Below are 21,278 nucleotides of genomic sequence, written 5' to 3'. Positions count from 1 at the left end.
AGAGCCTGATGATGAAGTTATTGAAAACAATCGTTCGCTCAAATATTGTTCATTTTTAAATATTCTATGGGGATCTTTAAACTGCTATTCTTTGATATTCAATGATTCTTTTATAAAGATAAAATCATTTTAAAATTGGAATAAACTTCAAATTAAACAAAGAAAGCACTCATATTACAAGCTTGATAACAGCCAACCTTCTCCAAATATATAATATTTAAATAGAATAATTATTCAATTAAATAATGACTCTTCTTAACCAAAACTTTAATACGTTATATATGTAATTAAATAATGAAAATAAACAAACAAACTTGTTCATTTAATTTCTTTTGTAATGTAAATTTTTCTTGAATGATTACAGCATGATCATTATTCAACGTGTTCATTAGTTTTTCAATCTCTTGTTTAACAACTTTGAGTACATTTAATTCTGTTGTTGCCGACGCAGCAACTATATAGATAAAGTGTGGAAGAAAAAGTTTAGTTGTGTTTTATTAAATCGTTTGAAAAATTCAAGTAGTTTTTAGAGTTAAATATGTAATTAAGTTGAAATCATGAGTCAATTGAAGCTAGACCACCATGGAAAACCTGGAAGCACTGGACGGTCGTTTCGTCCAGTCGTGGGACCCCTCAGCAGTGCGCATCCCCGATCCCGCCTCGCGAGATTCGAACCCAGGACCTATCAGTCTCGCGCTCTAGCGTTTAACCTCTAGAACCACTGTACCGGTATCCAACGATGTTAATTTCTAACTTCAACTAATCCACGAAATTGAGCAACCGTTCACGATTGTCTTCAGTGAGTTATTATCTCCACAAAAACCCCTTTCCGATATAATTAAGTGTTGTACAAATAAATTTTCACAACACGAGAATAAAGTAAGTAATTTGATTCGCGTCTTAAGTATAGACCAAATATTCTGCCGTCTCACAGTTTCAGTTAAAAAGCTTATGATAGTACTTACCAACTTCAAGAAAAAAATAGACAAAACGATGCTAGAAAAAGAGACCCAGGAGCAAGAATAAGAGTAAATCAAAGAGGAACCGGAGTCACATCGATTGATTTTAACAGTCAGGAGATTTTAGAATCTTATATTCTAGTATGGAGCTTAAAGATGTATTAATTAGTAGAGATACGGTTACTAAAATTGAAACTTCCAAAAATACCATAATGTAGAAGTTAGATCATAAGGAATACGTACTTGTCATCATTATTCATTTTAAGCATTATCACTAATGATCTCTAACAACCTACCCTAATTGCTTCAAGCAACTTAACCAGCAATCCTACATATTCCTAAACCACAGTAATCAAATGTTTTGATAAAATGTCATATCTTCTGGTAATTACACCTTAGCTTACCAGAATCTTGTGCTTTGATCTATTTAGCATACGTAATACAAGGTTCTGTAAGCCTACCCATTAGAGGTTTGCTATCTTCACAACATCCCTTACTAATAAAGAAAAATCTCTCCATAGAAATTATTGATAATTGCTCTCAATTATTATTTAAATGGATATTCTTTACAATCAGTATAAAAACATACTTTTCACTTTCATAATTAGCACATTATTACATATCAGCATGATTTCGATCAATAGACTTATAAAAAAGTAGTCACATTATAAGAAGTTTCGACCTACTTTGTTTTTGTTCTTCTAGTTCAACCAAAGAGTTTTTCAATTGTCTAAAACAATAAAATAAAATGAGTCAAAGTGTTTTCTATTCTATTCATAATGATTATGTGCCTATTCGATGCCATAAAGTAACGCGTTTTTTTTTAATAGTCCACAGCATGACACATAGTGTAATACAATAGGCGGGGATGAAATATGATAATTTAATGTAAAAATTAACTTTATTTTTGCCAGTGTAACCGAAAAAGCAAGCATTCTATCCATACACGTTAATTGTTCAATTCCAGATAATTGGGTTACTTCACTACTTATGAGAGTTATTTTGAAAAATGTCAACTTAAATAATACTATTCACTTTCAACAGTTACGCTCAAAGTATATAATTGAACATAACATGTTATTGCACAGTAGAATACATAATCTTTGATAGGCAAGTGTACATATGGTACAGGCCTTATAGCAAAAGTATAAGTGAATTAAGCCAACTCGTTGTTAGCTTACCACCGAATCAATAAACTACTAATTCAATTGTAATGAAGATAAATCCTATAGATTGAGTAAAGGTATAAATAAATTAATATATTTGTAATACCCCAATGTTAATTGATTATTGATAACAATCTACCCAATGCTCAATTTATTTGAAATTATCAAGTCAAACCTTGGTAATGATACCTACAAACTCATTAATAATCGGATCAAATTATGAGTTAAGGTACATTTGCTGAGTTATAATGTCCTCATAATCAGTACCGAGTTTGGGATAAAAGTTCAGTAATTCCAGTAGTATTTTACTACTTTAGTTTATTCTACGTGTCACAATTTTAGTTAAAGTCGAAATATAAAACAATCAGTTTCCAAGATAAATTTCAATAATGCAGTGAGGAGACGAAGGTTATCGAAATTAAGTGATATTTTTGTGCAATATATTCCTTCATTCTTGAAAATACAGGTCATTTTATCCTGATACTTTAAAATTTAAAAGCTGTTCGTGGAAATTTAGATTTTCCTCCATGAATTTCATATGCTTACTAAGTCAAGCACAAGTTCAAACGAAACACTTATTCATTTTAATATTCAAATAGTCACAAGTTGAGTGACCAAAAGGTCTTATTCAATGTTATTTCTTCCATGGTTTGTATTTATTTTTTTAGTAGCTAGGGCAAGTATTTACTTATGCTAGTAAATAGTCAACAGTTCAGGGTCTCTCTTTATATATATATATATATATATATATATATATATATATATATATATAGCTCTCGTGTTACCTGTCACAAAGATCATATGACAATGTAGATACAGTAAAAATGTTTCCGTTAATTTTAAAGTTGATTAAAAACATACATTTCATCAAATTGTGAAAATATTAAATCCTAAAACTTGATGAAATGATCATTTGTATAATAAGAGCATATTGAAATAGGGCAAATAATTGGGTATTGAATGGTACGAGCGGGCATACAGCAGTAATATTTAGTTAACTACGTCATTATATATACACTTTCATTGAGATCTCAATGAAAATGAAACCCTTCAAATCTGAGGAAGCAACAACAGATAGATTATTTTTAAATCAACGTGATATTGTCATAAAAATAGATTGATTTTATAATGTTGCTTTTCTTTCTCAATTCATCTAAACAATTCAGTATTGTAAGCAGAGATGGATAGTGGCTAGCAGTGGAATCCAGGACGCGCGTTTCGTCTAAGTGAATTCAGTATTGTGTTTCAATAAAAAATATTGTTTTATAAGCATAGAATATAACATAAAACAATATTATAAATTACTTTTGTAAAGTAGAGATTTCAGCCTTGAACACTTCATTCTGTGTTTTAATAGTATCATAACCTACAATCTAAAATAAACCATTTCAGAAATAATAATAATGATGATTTTGATTCTATCATGAAATTTAATAGATTTTATCCATAATACAATTGAGACGTTCCAAAAGATGGAAAAAAAGCAAGAGTAACAGATTTGAGATTTATTGTTAGATATCAAACACTTTTAACACTACAGTTACGTAATCTGAGCTGTACAAGTTAGTAAAGCACTTCAGTTTCATCACTGTCACTTCTGATAAGTTTCCTGATGTGAGAATGTCATAACAATTTCTTTAACTGAAAAGCTTCAGAAATTAATCGATGTCATAGCATCAACTTTCAACAGTTTTAAAGATACTTGATTTTTCCAATCAACCAAACAATAATTTAATTGCATATTCGTGTAGAATTATGTAGAATTATAATTGCACTTGCCTCAAGATGGGTTGACAAATTGGTCGGATGTTAATGTGTCTATTAATTGGGCTAAATATCAACCTAAAAAAAATGCAAATTGATCTTTTTTTAAAACTACGATCTGTAACAAGTTCTAATTACTCTTTACTATGTTTTCTTATACATCTAGGAGATATACTAATTGAAAACTAACATAAAACTTAGGAAATTCAATTACATATGATGTGTTTTTTCGATTTACAGGCCTAAATTGATCCATTAAATTAACTTGTTTGCTAATTTTCAGTTTTAATTCAATTGGCAAATTATTATGTCAGAGAGAGACATCTATTTCTTACCAACTTCAAGATAAATATCAATTAATTAAGAGGGAGAGAGAGAGAGGGGGGACAGATTCTTACCTCCATTTCTGTGAATTTGTTTTGTTGTTTTAACAATTCTTGTTTAAGTTGTTCAAATGTTTTCAATTTCTCTTCAAGCATTTTCTGGTTTTCTATCAATAAAACAGTTTGAATAAAATAATTTTTTTCTTTTTACCTGAGAGTTGAACAGACTGTAATTCTAATTCTTTACGTTGTTTCATTAACTTTATTTCGTCTTCCATACGAATTCTGTCAAAAAATAAAAATAGTTCTAAAAATCCATTGGTTATGTTAATAAAAACGAGTTTGACCCTTAGAAACGAATATGTAATTATCTGTTGTTATATATGGTCAATATACTGTCTTCAGATTATATACAATTATACATACGTATACGTTCTGAAACAAGTGAGAAATATTGAGATTGAATAGTCAGGTTTCTGATTTATGAAACTAATTCAATAGAATTATAGATCTATAAAAAGTGAACGAACTACATATTATCATTTAAGGCCATCAATCAGTGAGGTTGAAGTTTTCACTACTATAAAATTTGATTCACATTGATTCTTACATGACTAATAGACAATCTTGTGGCATTTTTTTATTCTGATGTTGAAAATATCAGAACAAATAGCTCGAATTCTGTCCCAGTATATTTTAATGCCAGTTACAAATGTATATAAGAGGGGACTTCTGCCTTTCTAAAGTACGTAATTATTAAGTCAGTTGATTGTGAAGATCATTTCAATGTTGAGATTACTATTAAGAGATGATTTTAACCATAAACTAACAACAGATTCTAAGTAATTTTAAATTAGAGATCATGACTCAGCTATATTCTTCTAGTTTCAAACTTTTCAATAATGTCTAACCAAAGGTCAATAACCATAGAGTCAATCATGTTAGAATTGAAATATTAACTTACCCATAAAATGGATGATGACAGCATAATATCAAGGTTGACAATCTAAACCAGTAGATTTATAACATAATAGCTCGAATATATTTCAATCGTAATGAAACCCAAAATTGCTGAGCTCAATCCTGTCTAATTATGCATTTACACCACTAAAAAAACCTGGACAAGACCAGGTTTTTTTCCAGTACTACTTCGTTTACAATTCTTCCCAAGTTTAATATCATCTCATGAAAAACGGACTGGGAGTAAACAATATACTCAGACTGTAAGATTTTGATCATAGGTGGTCAAGCATCGGGTACTTAGGAGATATCTTACATCGATAGGCAATGTCAGGTGACAAAGGAGTAGTTTTGAAAAAGACTAGGAGTCCCCAAACGACTGACTGTTAGTCTGATCTGTATTGGTAGATCCAGACCACTTGGTTAGGGCCCGCATAATAACTCTGGTCAATATTCGAAGACATTGTGCTGAGAATTCTATATTGTACCAGATTATAATATTGAATAAAGCCATTAATAATAATAATCAGGCGACATGACTCAGAATCGGTGACAATCGCCAAGATATATCCCTTTTTCCTCTTTCTCTAGCTCTTGATTCCCAGCATTTCTCTATAAATACCTTTCGTTTCTGTCATTTCAAACCATATTCTGAATTCTTACCCTTTCGTGTTGCCATTGCTACCAGATTATTTCGATACCTGTATTATTCACTTTGATTAATTTCATCTCTTAGCGTTAGTATGGTATAGTAACTTCGGCTAATCCATATTTGTGCTAAGAAGTATACTGACTACAAATGACTGACTCATAACACATAGTATGAGAAATCGATAACTCTTCCTTGTACAACATATCACTGTCCAAAAGTTGAAGTTCCAGGTATTTTTGTCCGTTCAAATAGATTTCAATGTGTTTTACATTCTGACTTGATACTAATTGGAAAACTAATAAAACTCGTTAGCTAATAAAGAGATAATTCACTCTATTCGTAGGCTTCCTCGGTGTATATTCTCTTGAACGCTCTAGGAATCGAATGCATACATTATTACCTAGAAATCAAAGAATATTAACCCAAACCATAAGACGAGTAATGTTAGTTCGCACTACAGCCAAACCAATAATTATTATCTTATTGTAAAGCTTGTACTTTAAGAGGCCGATCGTAAAAAATAACACAACTGAGTGTAGAAAATAAGCCTCAATGTTAGACTGAGTCGTACAGAATGTTTTCTAGTGCTTCCATTCTTATCATTTATTAGGAGCGAAAATCACCGATAGCCAGGGTGAAATCTTTTTGTAATAAGGCATATTGGCACCTTTGGGTGACCAATCAGATTTAAGATACCGAATGTTAAATATTAACGCAAGCTTGAAACGCCATCAACGTTAGTTTTTTGTTAGAAATCATGATTTTGATTGAATCGGCTTATCATTTCCTTGTGAAATAAAATATTGACATGTGGATTTTAAAGGTTGGGAGTTAGGTTGTAGGAAAGTTAGAGTTAGAAGTTAATGTTCAGGAGTGTTAAGGTACTATAATTTACACCTTAAATGACATATATTTAGCCCTAATAAGTTTAATAATGGTATCTTAACTTTAGATTCACTCTAGAACTAGACGAGATGGAATAAAAGATTGTCAAGTCTAGTTATGAATTTCCTACAGATGGTAACTACTTCTTGTAAATAATATTCATAATGTCGAGCATTCAATCAACAAGGAATGTTCCTTAAATACCAAGTAAATTTTAAACGGCAGGTGAATCAGTAATAAAATGATTAAAAATAATATCTACTACATAGAATCCTCGTGAAACTGTTATCCCTAGTACATGAAAGTATAACACTGACTTTCTCACAACCTTCTAATATATTAGAAATCCTTTATACTGGAAGCCCGAATGGAATATAAAAGATGGGAAGTATGAAAATTAGCTTTTCTTCCAAGATTAGTAATATGTTATGTTTATGCATGACCATGATATTCCAGAAGATTTTGGAAATATGTCAAATTCAATAACAAAGTCTGTGGTTATCCAATTCCAGCATAAAAAATAATCCATCATTTTTCTAGAACTCTCTCAGAAGCTCATATTAAACGTTGATTAGACGAAATTTCTTCAGCTTTCTCTTAGCTCACAAAAACTTTTCTGAGAAATTTTCAAGGTCTCTTAAAAGAAACTAATGGAAAAATAAGTAAGAGATATATCATGTGTTATAAACGTAGGATACTTGCTATAACGCTAGGGTTTCTTGTTATAACAGTCCTTTCACTTTCTACACGTATGTGGGACGTTAATTTACCTTAGACGAATATCTACACTAGATTCCCACCCAGTGTCTATTCTACAGGACTTCAACACAACTCAGATCAAGAACACGAGATTAGCCTGACTAGAACGTCAATATATTTCCACACCAAAATCCGACACAAGGAACAGTCAATCCATAATGATCAGGATAGGGGAATATTTAACACATATAACACCTGTCACACTATCTACATGTCTGACTCATCAAGACAACCAATCATTGTCATTCTCGTCCACACACCGTCATGTTGTTTAGTGTTATTAGCCTAGTCATTTTGATTAGTCTAATCAAGAAAGTTGTTTCCATAAGTCTTATGATTGCATCACAACAGTTCACTAGGAAAGTACAACATAACTTACTGGTTTACATGTTTATGAATTTCACTTTCTAATGTTTTTTCTCTAATTTCCAAAAGATTTTCACGCTTTTTAAATTCCAATTCATTTTTCTCATAATCCTTATGTAACTGCAATTTATCACTAATAATTAAAAAATAAATAAATAAAATAAGGGGTTTTGTGGACATTATAGTAATTTCAATAGTTGAGATCATGAATCAATTGAAGCTAGACCACCATGGAAAATCTGGAAGCACTGGACAGCCGTTTCGTCCTACTGTGGGACTCCTCAGCAGTGCGCATCTACGATCCCGCCTCGCGAGATTCGAACACAGGACCTATCAGTCTCGCGCGCGAGTGTTTAACCTCATTATCTCAACTATTGAAATAAATAAAATTCATTTATCAAATTAGTGTACAATAACTATTTTGTTTTATTGAATTTATGAATAGAATGAACATGGATATTAGAAATTTTATGTTGCAAAACGACAGATAAGAAAATATTAACCCAAGTTTTCTTTTTTGAATTTTCATACTTTCATATTTTATCGACAATCACATAATTTCTGTAAGATCCATACTTATGTATTTCTCAATGAAGAAATACAACAAATACCAGGATTCAGATTTACGACTTACTGACTACAGAATGAAGAAACCGAATAACAACTCATGTGTGTGCTAAAATAAGTATTTTATTCCAGGATTACAAACACTTACTGAAAGTGAAAGATATATGCTATCAGTTGACATAACGATATGTAATCTACAGTAAATTGTGCAAGTTTCTAGCTACCTAAAAATCTAACCACACTTCCTTCAATAGTTGAATTTCAGAAATAGAAAAATGTCACTTTCTTTTCACTCCTAGGAAAATATTGAAGAGCGAAACGTCAATTAATTTAATCCTCGTTCGGATTGTCAAAGATTACTCAGGGTAATATACAGTATGGTTAAAAACTCCCCAAATATTTAGTAATTGTCAAATCGTATCAAAACTTCGTTGTGTAATTAGAAATGAAATGTTCGGTATACTGTAAATAAATTGTGTTGAAATAATAGGAATAATTTGCAAACATTTAATTTGTTGTAATCTTGAAGTTATGTATTATTTAATGTCTAATAACATTAATCAAGACAGAAAAACAATCATTTCATATATAAGAACTTTCGTCTAAATTAGAGCGAATAGTTCCATAGTATTTGGGCGCCGAGTTGATGTAAGACATTAAATAGGAATAATATATTTGTAAAACCTCAGCGAATGAATTTGAAGTAAATCCAACGTTTCGCTTGGCAGTGTGGTCCAAGCTTTTTCAAGGAAATATCCTATTTAAATCATTTCATATGTCTAACTCATTTTCATGGCCACTAAACATTAAAAATTATGAGTCCCAAGAAAATACTTCGATAAGTTCATTGAGAAGCAGCTTTCTCAAATCACAATGTCTTCACAGAATTTAGAAATACAGCCCTACTTACGATTTTCTATTTTTTTAAAAAACAACAAAATGAGTCACATAGTTGAACATTTGTTATGAGGTCTGGTATTTATCAAAATGAACTATAGTGTTTACATAGTATTCAGTAAAGCGCGATGCCATATTCTCTAACTAACAGAATTCAACAGTAAATTATTAATCTGTTAGTATCATTACATATACATATACATTCGGTTTTTCAATTAATTTGAGGACTACTTAACCAAACGGTGTTATTTAAGGAACTTCCCTTCAGGGTACAAGCACTTAATTTGAAAACAAAATCTTCATATCTTATAATGAAATAGAGACATTAGCTGAGATTTTAATCTCCAAAAAAGACTGTTTAGCAAGAACTCATTTAACAGAGATGAATTCTTTATATTTTCTATGGAAAACTCTAGTCTTGGAAATTAATTGACTCAGCAACCCAGAACAATTACTATCAAATAAATACGGAAAGTGTTTTTATTACTTGCGATACAAAAACTGCTCACTGTCAGTTACTAATCCTATAGATAAATGTTTAACAAGAGTTCACACAATACATTAATATCTTCTTTTTTTACCTCTACTCTTTTACTCTATACAAAATGACTCTATACTTCTTTCTCCTTTTGAGTATCTTGTAAAATAACTTCTATACCTAACAATATAGAAGAACTACTGATTATAATCAATAATTAAAGCGAAACAATTCATTCATCAAGTTACTGTCGCCATTTAAATTAATTTAATTTAATTAACTAACTTGTCTATTTGGAGTTTTTCTTTATCTAATTGTGTTTTCACCAACTGGATAGCGTCTAATTCAGCTTGCAAAGCTTGACGTCTAACAAATGATTCACGCTCCTCCTTTTGTTGAAAAAGATTGTACTTTTCTCTAAGCAGCACCTCTTGTTCATTGAGGGATTGACAGCGAAGTTCAAATTCTTCTTGTAACTAGAATATATAAAAAACTAATTGCTTTTACAGAGTTTGTTTTTTATGGTTTACTACTCACGAGTAGGTAAAGTATGGTTCGAAATATTTTCGAATTTTTGCTAGAATAGCGCCAAGTAGATTGCTTATTCTGTATAAAAATAATTGCAGGAAAATGATCATATATGTTGGCTACATATTCAGCTAGCAGTTTATACTTTCTAGATGCGTCGCTAAGCATCAGGATATTTCACATGCCAAGTGACTGATATTATGTTATCTGTTGATCGTGTTTGACAAAACTCGATTGGTCAAGAGTTGCAGTGCTCCTTATTCAATATTGCTTATTTGATGACACATGATAAGTAATCCTCTTCCGGTTAACTTTAACAATTGCCGAAATTTACCAGTAAGGAACACTGATAACATTCAAGAAGTAGTTGAATATTTGTAAGTTCCGATTCAGGTTACTCAACACCTCAATCACATAAGTTACGACCGTTCTATCTAATATAAATTATCCAGAGCCAAACTTAATAACGTGTTTTCTATTTGAGTGTGCAAATCCAACAGCATTTCACCATTCATTTGAATTAATATATCATAACTCCAAAATTGCTATCGCATCAATGTATCTTAGCTAAATTGTGAGCGAATCATAGTTTTAAAAACTGCAATGAACTTATTCGAATCAAACAATTTTCTCTGGCTGCCCTTGATCTTTACAGAAATAGATGGCGTTTTTGGTAAACTAACTTCTCGAAAGCGACTATGTTTGAAAAATAAAAAATTGGGGAATTTTATACTAAGCAGCTAAATAATTGACACCATTATGCTTTCACCACAAAAATATGAAAACATTTTTAGGTACAATACATCACATTACTACTCTTATATTTATGATTTAAACGTTTTTATTCTTCTCACTCAAAAACCCGTCAAGCTATGTAACAGCTTATATCCAAGCTAAGAATACATCTGATTTGAATACATTAGTTAATGTATCCCCTAATAAAGTGGTCACAACGAATGTTTCTTCTATCATATAAATATACATCCATTTTTACCAAAGTAATATCAAGTATAAAGATATCTTACTCGCTGTGTATTTTGAAGTAGACGCTTTTGAAATTCTTCTTCCAATTCCGATTTCAACGAGTTCAATTCATTTTGACGAAACTCTGACATCTAAATCAGTAAACATTTTTGGCAATTCATCACATGAAATCGAACCACATAGGTTGAAATTTTAAAAAAGGTTGCCGTATATCTACAAACTATTCATACATCATATCCGTATACTATTAACATGAAATGTCAAAAGTTCCTTGCAACTAAAAAAACTTAATATGTAAGAAACATTTAACTAACTGGATTATATACTGTGGATGAAATGAGTTGTGAGTGAGCACTGATAGCTATAAACTGTTATGAAATTGCAGAGGGTATGGTATGGTTTTCGACGAAGCTTTTAGTAAACGTAGTATATTACAAATACGTTCTCTAAACAAACTAACAAAAATACAGCAAGATTATGAGAAAAACCGAAGATTTTCTCAAGAGAATGATAAAAATTAATCTTGCCTGTCGCTCCATTTCCATTCGACTTCGTCCATCTATTTCACTCTTACATTGTTCCAAACGATCATCAAATAACTTTTTTGCACCCAAAATCTCTAATAACTTGATTGCTTCATATTCTTTATTAATACTGTTTAACCTGTGATCTTTGTGAACAAAACGAAAACAAAGCATACTTGCCTAATAATTATTTTAACATGACAGTTATGATATGACTAGTTCCCTGGCAGAGTAAATTATTTATATTCAGTATTTACTGACTGACTTTAGTTCGCCTTTTAATTTTGTTCAATATCATTTTTAACAAGTGTGTTATTTTGTAAGAAAAAATAATCTTCTGCTAGGTATCTGTCTTATCTTCTGATATCTTTTCCTTCAAGGGCTTACGTCAATAGTTCGATCTCGTGAGCATTCATCATTTAATCATATTGCATGACTCGATATTATAATTCATAACTATAGTACCGATTAATCTAACAACTTTCAAGTGCATATGTGACTTCAGAATTTTCATGCTCCCTGTTAAATAGAACATAACTAATCTTGTTTGATATTCACAAACCTAACTGTATGTTTGACATGAACTCTTTACATCATAGTGACTATCCGTTTAAATAGTCTGTAGTTTTTTATTCAATGGCGTAACACGAACTAAAAAAGGAAGGATATTCTCCTCCTATTATTTGAAGTAATGCTAAACCTTCGTGATCACAATCACTAAGTGATGGAAATAGATGTAATAAAGAGGGTGAGGGTCCTCATATTCATTGCAAATATTCACACACATTCTTTTCTATGTGAGTCCCATGATAATGAGACTTGTGAAGCCTTTAACTGTGAACTTACTCTTGAACACTTTACATTTACGCTAGGTATCACTTCCACATTCCGATCCGCCAAGTTGATGATTTCATTTGGGAACAAATTAGGCTCCGGAGTGAAACTAAAAGGTGCATTGTACTAGATTTCGATGTGCCTGGTATAGATTGTAAGGCTTTGTCCGCTATTGGAATCAATAATACACTATATACTAGAGTCCTTGTGATGGTGATGAACCATGTTTTAGTACAGCATATATCCAAACCCATATGTTTTAGTTAAAACCAAGGATCTTTCTTTTTGGATTCAATAATCACCGATGAAGCTGTAAATGTTGCCTGTTTGGACATTCTCCCACCCTTACAAAATAGTGATCATGTGGTTTCATCGTTCAGGTTATAAGCTTGTGGAATAATCTATTATTAGTCTTTAGCTAGTTCAAGTGTGATAAACTGACTATGAGATAAAGAGACCTGTGAAACTCTAAAAACTGAAATCAAAACGTCTGCATCTAAAGTTTTGTTTTCCCTATCGAGTGGTGAACTACTGGAAGTCTCCACCATAACATATAGTATCATAAACTTCTGTAGATACATTCAATGTTAGATTGCATCTTTACAGTACTATAAATAGGTCGCCTGACCTCCTTTCTTCACTACTAAAGACTGAACCCAATTAACTTCCGCATTATTTTAGTTTCACACTCTTATTTTGGACTGAATTTGAGCCAAAAGTTCAAGAAACGCATTTAAGCAAATTACAGATGGGTTAACATACATCCGAAGAGCGTTCACTGTTATTTTGCACACTTCTGTAGTGACCGGCCAGTCTCGATAAGAACACGATTGGAATAACAGAAACAATTATTATTATTGTAACCAATTGTACCAGAGATTGTTTTACTGTATTTGTTTAACTGTATCAGTTTCACTTCTTGTTCCGTTATCCGCCTTGTTTGGTTCGAGCTTGCTCACGCACTGCTTATTCGCTTGTACTCTTTGGCACGTCTCGGTATTATTTCGATACCACAAGATCGCCAATAAATATACTTGATCTGGACTAGTAAAGCCTTCTGATTTACGGGCTATCAAGGGAACCAAGTCGTTTTTGACGCGTAATCGAATAGTAGTGGTGATCATAGTCCGTCCACGACTCGACATCCACTACAACTGGTGAGCCGTATTTGGAACACGCAATACAGCTGGTAACCCAAGCCATCGAGCACAAGTCAAACTTGGCCAATTCTCCAAACCAGATCAATCCGGTGAGTCTATTTATCTATCCACATCTGTTGCATATATTCGTATTGATATTTTTCAATATATAATATTTTGGCAACTTAATATGGTAGATAACGATAAGAATAACATAAATATGATAGACTCCGAGATACAGGTTATCAGTTTTCGACCGGTTCCTTTCATCCCTCATGATCCAGAAGTCTGGTTCGCGGCACTGGAATCTCAATTTGAGATCCGCCGCATAACCAATCAAAGGCAGAAGTACGCCTACGCTTTGGAATCATTGCCCGGGGATCACCTAACCGCTGTCCAAGAGGTTGTCCTCAATCCGAACGTTCCAAACGTTAATGACAGTCTTAAGGATGCCATCCTTCGACATTTCCTCCCATCAAGAGAGGAACGATTGAGGACACCATTAGCACGTCACCCTATGGGTGATGCTAAGCCGAGCCACCACCTCACGCGCCTGCAATCCCTTGCAGGAAACATGACAGCTGACTCTGAGATAGTCAAAGAGTTGTGGCTCGAAGCCTTACCAGTCAGTATCCAGCCAACCCTTACGGCTCTGCTCGAGGACACCCCGCTCAACAAGGTGGCCCTCATAGCAGATAAGATTCTAGCACGAGTTAACACCAGAGACGACTATTCGGTTGCTAGTACTTCCCGTTCTAACGTTGATCTCGATGCTAGACGACCTCCGGCTCATGGGGATAGGGACAGATGTATCCATACTCGTCTCAGTTTTCGAGACCGCGCAAATGTGCCAGCCCCCTACGCCCCCCGACCCAGGTCACAATCTCGTAAGGCCGTAACGACTCGCCCCAAGCGGGCATCTTCCAAGCCACGCCAGAAGGCGGTTTCGGAAGCGAGTCCAGGTTGGTGCTGGTTTCACCGTGCTTTCGGAGCCGGTGCCCGTCATTGTCGAGCTCCCTGCTCATACAAGGCGGGAAACTCCTCAGCCGGCGAGTAAATGCGGCCGTACTCGCCGGCACTTCACCTCAGGTTGGCCGTTTATTTTACGTGCACGATTATCGCACCAACGCTAGGTACCTTGTGGATACGGGTGCCCAAGTTTCTGTCGTACCTATCGGTAACAGTAAGTCTCAAGCCACTATGCTTCGACTACGCGCTGCGAATGGCTCAGTCATTCCCACCTATGGTACACGACAACTTACGGTCAACCTGAGCAACCGACGACAGTATCTGTGGACGTTCGTCATTGCCGATGTTCCCGCAGCTATACTTGGTATCGATTTCCTACAGCACTATGAATTGCTAGTCGATTCACGTAGGCTGCAGCTAATTGATACTTCGTCGAACAGCAACTTTATGGGCTCTAAAGCCCACACAAACGCGTACCGAATCACAGGTGTATTTCATTCGCGTGACGATTTATTCCAGGCTTTATTTCAGAAATTCCCCAAATTAACTAAACCTCTCGAGGAGACTCCATCGGTGACCAATCGTGTGGTACACCACATAGTCACCCGCGGACCACCAGTCACGGCAAGACCTCGCCGACTGGCACCGGACAAATTAGCTTTCGCTAAACGTGAGTTTGACAATTTACTAGCTACTGGTATTATTCGTCCTTCTCACAGTCCTTGGGCCTCACCTCTCCACATGGTTCGAAAAAAGGATGGGGTTAGTTGGAGACCATGCGAAGACTACCGAGCGTTAAACGCAGCTACACGTTTCGATAGCTATCCTATCCCCCACATACATGACATCACGGCATCACTCAAGGGCACGACAATTTTTTCCAAGATCGATCTGGTACGAGCATATCACCAGATCCCAGTCGCTCTTGAAGATATAGAGAAAACTGCCATCACGACTCCTTTCGGTTTATTTGAGTTCCTACGAATGCCATTTGGATTACGGAATGCCGCTCAAACTTTACAAAGGTTTATCGATAGCATTGTACGAGACCTAGATTTTGTTCACGTCTATATTGATGACCTGCTAATCGCATCATCAAACGTAGATGAACATTATCAATACCTGACGCTACTATTCCAGCGCCTTTCGGATAATGGAATAATAGTCAACCCCGACAAGTGTGAACTCGGGAAGAAGGAAATAAAATTCTTAGGTCATGTTCTTAAGCATGAGGGTATTCTACCTTGTGAGGATAAAGTACGTACTATGATGGAATACACTGTACCGTCCACACTCAAGGAACTGAAGGCATTTCTCGGTTTGGTCAACTTCTACCGACGCTTCATTTCGCACGCGGCAGAACAGTTACGACCGTTAACCGATTTACTTCGCGGTAATCCACGCAAACTGGAATGGAACGACGCCGCACGTACTGCATTTTCAGATATCAAAACGGCCCTAGCTCAAGCCACACATCTCGTGCATCCTGACCCATCAGCCACGCTTAGTATAGCGGTTGATGCATCGGATTTCGCCATAGGAGCCGTTATGCAACAGAATATCTCCGGTAGTTGGCAGCCCCTCGAATTTTTCTCACGACGCCTCACTCCCACGGAGACGAGATATAGCGCTTTTGGTCGCGAACTGCTAGCAGCCTACTGCGCCATCAAACATTTCCGGCACGCTGTAGAAGGTCGTAAGTTCATCTTATTCACCGACCATAAGCCCTTAACGTATGCTCTGCATACCAAGTCTGACCGCTACTCACCACGAGAGTGCAGACATTTGGACTATATCTCCCAGTTCACGACAGACCTTCGTCACATCAAAGGCGAGTCGAACTGTGTTGCTGATGCTTTATCACGTATCCAACTTAGTGCAGTTACTTTGCCAATGCTTGACCTACCTGCTATAGCCGCCGCCCAGGCAAACGATACTTCATGCACGGAAGCACAACAGTCTACGTCCCTTCAGTGCCGGGAAGTACCCCTAGCTACTAGCTCAGGTACTATCCTATGCGATACTTCTACGGGCCTCTCTCGACCCATCGTACCCTCCGCTTATAGCCGTCTCGTCTTTGATGCCCTTCATGGTCTATCTCATCCTGGTATCGCAGCCACACTACGCCTCATCGCTGCACGATATGTCTGGCCGTCCATGAATAAAGATGTCCGTATGTGGGTAAAACAATGTTTACAATGTCAACGATCAAAAGTGCACAGGCACGTAGCTGCCCCTATTGGCACTTTCGCTACGCCTGATGCTCGCTTCGATCACGTTCACATAGACATTGTAGGACCATTACCACCATCGCACGGGTATGATCACATACTCACATGCATTGATCGTTTCACAAGATGGCCCGAAGCTATTCCCATCACGTCTATTACGGCGGAGACAGTCGCTCACCGCTTCGTAGAACGATGGATAGCTATGTACGGTTGTCCCTCGACTGTCACGACTGACCGAGGACAACAATTTGAGTCCGCATTATTCTCCTCACTAACACGGCTGCTTGGTACGGAACGCATACGCACTACCGCCTACCATCCAGCATCAAACGGTTTAGTTGAACGGTTTCATCGCCAACTTAAAAGTGCTCTTCGAGCACAAGAAAACAACAATTGGTACGAAACCCTTCCGCTCGTCCTCCTGGGAATCAGAACGAGTCTAAAGGCAGATATTCAATGTTCCGCCGCTGAACTTGTTTACGGCACGACATTGCGTCTGCCTGGGGAATTTTTCACACCACGGAGCAGCACTAAGTTCGGCGAATCAGACTACGTCCAACGACTGTCTGCATTCATGCGAACACTGACTCCGGTGTCAACTCGTATACAACATCGACAGGTCGCTCTCCCTCGAGAGTTATCTACCTGTTCACATGTTTTCATACGAGTAGATTCGGTACGCAAACCTCTACAACAGCCTTACGAAGGACCTTTTCACGTGATTTCCCGTCACGAAAAGACCTTCAAGGTTGATCGACGTGGCCGCATCGAAACAGTCAGCATTGATCGTCTCAAGCCAGCACACGTCGATGACAGTGCTATACCTGATAAGCCGAGACCCAATGTTAGACCCATCAGAGCTTCTAGCGGGATTTCTACATCTACTTCGGATCCCACGCTAGATGCACCTGAGACCTCATTCTCACGTCCCAGTCAACAGCACGTGTCATCTGCCCCGTCTACGGACGAGACTTCCGTCTCACGTCCAGACCTGCAGACCACACCGCCCTTGACTGCGGATGAGATTGCAGGCTCACGAGGTTCGAACGAGACTACCGTCTCACGTTCCGGTAGCCGAGTACGCTTACCCGTACGCTTTCTCGACTAACCTCATAACCAACTACGGATACAGTATAGGAATCTACCCCTATACTACACGAAAGCTACACTTTTCTCTTTTTCTTTCATTTTTTTGTTTACCCCGAGCCTACGCCTCTGACCATCGCTGTTCTGGCATCGTCGACTTTAGTCAATCTTGGCGAAAGCTGGCCTGATCACCCACGCTATAGTCAACGCACTCAGTCGATCTCTCTGACTCCAAATACGTATGATATACATTTGGTCCCGAACATGGTTATCCTGGTCGCATCTGGTTCCTTGGCTCAATCTGGTTTCGTCCTACGTCTGCAGCGTTTCTGGTCCGGACCTCTACGAACGCAACCTTCAGATTCTGGATACAAACCACTCTGGTGTAGCATGCTAATCCAAACAATCAACACAGTACGTTCCTTCTGGTACCGTTCTACGTCAAAGACTTTTGGTGGCAACTCGAGGATCAACGATCACTCCCTGTTCTGCCAACGCCTTCGTCCTGCAATGGCACGTTTCGCGATCAGTCCCACGAACGAAACCGCTACGTATCGAAAGAGTAAACCCTTTCTAGCGGGGGGCTCCTGTAGTGACCGGCCAGTCTCGATAAGAACACGATTGGAATAACAGAAACAATTATTATTATTGTAACCAATTGTACCAGAGATTGTTTTACTGTATTTGTTTAACTGTATCAGTTTCACTTCTTGTTCCGTTATCCGCCTTGTTTGGTTCGAGCTTGCTCACGCACTGCTTATTCGCTTGTACTCTTTGGCACGTCTCGGTATTATTTCGATACCACAAGATCGCCAATAAATATACTTGATCTGGACTAGTAAAGCCTTCTGATTTACGGGCTATCAAGGGAACCAAGTCGTTTTTGACGCGTAATCGAATAGTAGTGGTGATCATAGTCCGTCCACGACTCGACATCCACTACACTTCTTTGTCAGATATGATACGTCACTAATAAAGTTGCTCCTTCTATGTATTCGCCAAACCCATGTTTTTTTACCCGGATAAAAATTTCTCTTTCACAGAAATTCCGCATTAATGTGTGTAATTAATGAAATAAGTTATAATTACTCATAAGCCGAGTATGAAAATTTCTTTCCAAATTTTAAATTAACATTCCTAAGCGAACACTTATTCGGGGTTTTTGGAATTTTGATTCACTTGTAAACGACTTACGTTTAACAAATACATACTCTTATTAATCTGAGAACGACGTTTGATATTTCAATTCTCGCAAGGGTAATAATAATAAAACAATATGGCTTAATTTTTGGAGGGGTAATAAATACTAAAAATCATTCACAAATTTACCTAAGTCACAACCATCTGCTTCAACTGCCTGGACAGCTTTATGTTCTTTAGAAAGGCTAGAGACGTCTTCGTAGGCTTTCAAAATTGACACAAGTAATGAATAGGAATCTTTGTAAAAACTCGTCTAAAATAGAACAAGTTGGGCGAAGTATACACCGTAATACCAATCTTTCAGGGTCTTTGAAACAACTATATGGCCTGAGGTGCGAAATATCTTTAATGAATTCTTCTAACTGAAAATGACCATAAATCTAGCTTTTTCTCAAAACATACCTCGAAATTAGTTAACCCGATTTCTGGTAGAAAAACACTCAAAGAGTAATTATATCCGTGAATATTCAGATGATCTGCAACTAGGCAATTTGCCATCTTTATATTTCGATCAGTGGTCTGATTGTCAATCTTTGTTATTGAATTATCCAAAGATCCAAACCCCAGTATCAATTTTGTCCTGATTTGAGACTGTTTATGTTTTTGCTCCTATCATAATTGATCATTTACCTTCATCTTGTCTATATCTCCTTTTTCTTTCAGCAATCTATACACATGTCGCACGTTTTCATACTTGTCTAATCTACTCATTTTGTATAGTGCGCTGTAACAACAACAAACTGAAGTCAAGTTTAACCTTAAATTTACTACTGAAAAACAAACACTTTTCTAAAGAAAAATAGGATGACCTACCGTTGTAAGGCCTGAAGTAAGCACGTATGCGAACTCATTGATTTTTCTGATTTTTCTTTAAACTTATACAGCAAATACTACAAACGATAATGGTTCAAATGCTTGTGGACGGGATAGAAGAAGCTTTCCCTTAACGGGCTTTCGTGTCTAATAGCAGTGGATCACCAATACCTCCAGGCAGGAACCTAGGTATATTAATGATAATAGAGGAAAGAAATAATTCGGTAAATTATAATAAGGTGTTATTCTTAGTCCTTAAGAATAGGTCAAGTTGCCTCTTAAAGGACTCCTGGGAAGTCACTTGAACTAGTTCAGTCGGTAACAACTCTTACGGAGTAGAAGTTGTGTCTGCAGTCTGTTCTGCTATGTTGGGTCTCCACTTTTTGGATGTTGCCCCTTACGTTTCTATTGAGACTAAGCCTAAGTAAGTGTTTAAGGAGTTGTCTAGAAGTGTTAAGTATGCTATAAGCCATTAGAAGGTCACCTCTAAAACGCCTGTACTCTGATGGAAGCGCTCTTCATAAGGTTTGAATTTGAGTTCCAGGACTGATTTCGTGGCTCACCGTTGGATTCTCTCCAGAGTGTCGTAATTCATTTGGAGGGATGGGGGTAATAATATGTTTCCGTATTCTAAATGGGGACGGATGAAACTGTTGAAGACTATGTGGAAAGTTATACCATCGAACTGGCCAAAATCGCACTTCAATGTCACCAGTGTAAGGTTTGCTCGGAAGCATTTTTATCACAGTTAGCGTAAGACTTCAAATCGTAGGGTACCGGCACTCCGAAATCTTCTTCAAATAGGGGTACTTCTGGAGAGGAGTTTCCTAAGTTGTAACTGTAGTCTGCAACATGTCGCAGATGGACTACTTTGCACTTTGAAGTGTTGAAGGTAAATCCGCTGTCGTCTGCCCAACTTTGAAGTCGAGTCAGATCCTCCTGAAGTGCCAGTATATCCTTCTGGTTACCAATCTCTCTCCAAAGTTTCACATCATCAGCAAAAAGTAATAAGTCAGATGAAACTTGTTGTGGAAGATCGTTTACATAAATCAAGAAGAGAAGAGGTCTTAGTATTGAGCCCTGGGGGACCCCACTGTGACATTCCACAGCCCGAGAGAGAGTGAAGTTAACCCTGAACTTAAAATGTAGGTTTTCTAGATATGAAGTGAGCCAGTCAATCAAAGGGGGTTTGAT

The 21,278-nt window shown here is 36.4% G+C and overlaps 1 protein-coding gene across 1 annotated transcript in view; it reads right to left on the bottom strand.

Moving 5' to 3' along the window:
- The window catches only part of Smp_137420 (hypothetical protein), a gene marked incomplete at both ends in the record, with an annotated part of 24,592 nt that extends 4,823 nt beyond the window's left edge, over positions 1–19,769 (bottom strand). Inside the window, 10 exons of the mRNA XM_018794128.1 lie at positions 315–454; positions 1,646–1,689; positions 3,431–3,498; positions 4,288–4,379; positions 4,424–4,497; positions 10,062–10,252; positions 11,330–11,419; positions 11,777–11,958; positions 19,401–19,524; positions 19,674–19,769. Coding sequence (XP_018648572.1) covers positions 315–454; positions 1,646–1,689; positions 3,431–3,498; positions 4,288–4,379; positions 4,424–4,497; positions 10,062–10,252; positions 11,330–11,419; positions 11,777–11,958; positions 19,401–19,524; positions 19,674–19,769 — 1,101 coding nt within the window. The remainder of the gene's footprint in view (positions 1–314; positions 455–1,645; positions 1,690–3,430; positions 3,499–4,287; positions 4,380–4,423; positions 4,498–10,061; positions 10,253–11,329; positions 11,420–11,776; positions 11,959–19,400; positions 19,525–19,673) is intronic.
- Positions 19,770–21,278: the final 1,509 nt, after the last annotated feature.

The sequence above is a fragment of the Schistosoma mansoni genome, chromosome 1, assembly GCF_000237925.1.
Source record: "Schistosoma mansoni strain Puerto Rico chromosome 1, complete genome".
NCBI lineage: Eukaryota > Metazoa > Platyhelminthes > Trematoda > Strigeidida > Schistosomatidae > Schistosoma > Schistosoma mansoni.
This window is presented reverse-complemented; position numbering and strand designations above follow the sequence as displayed.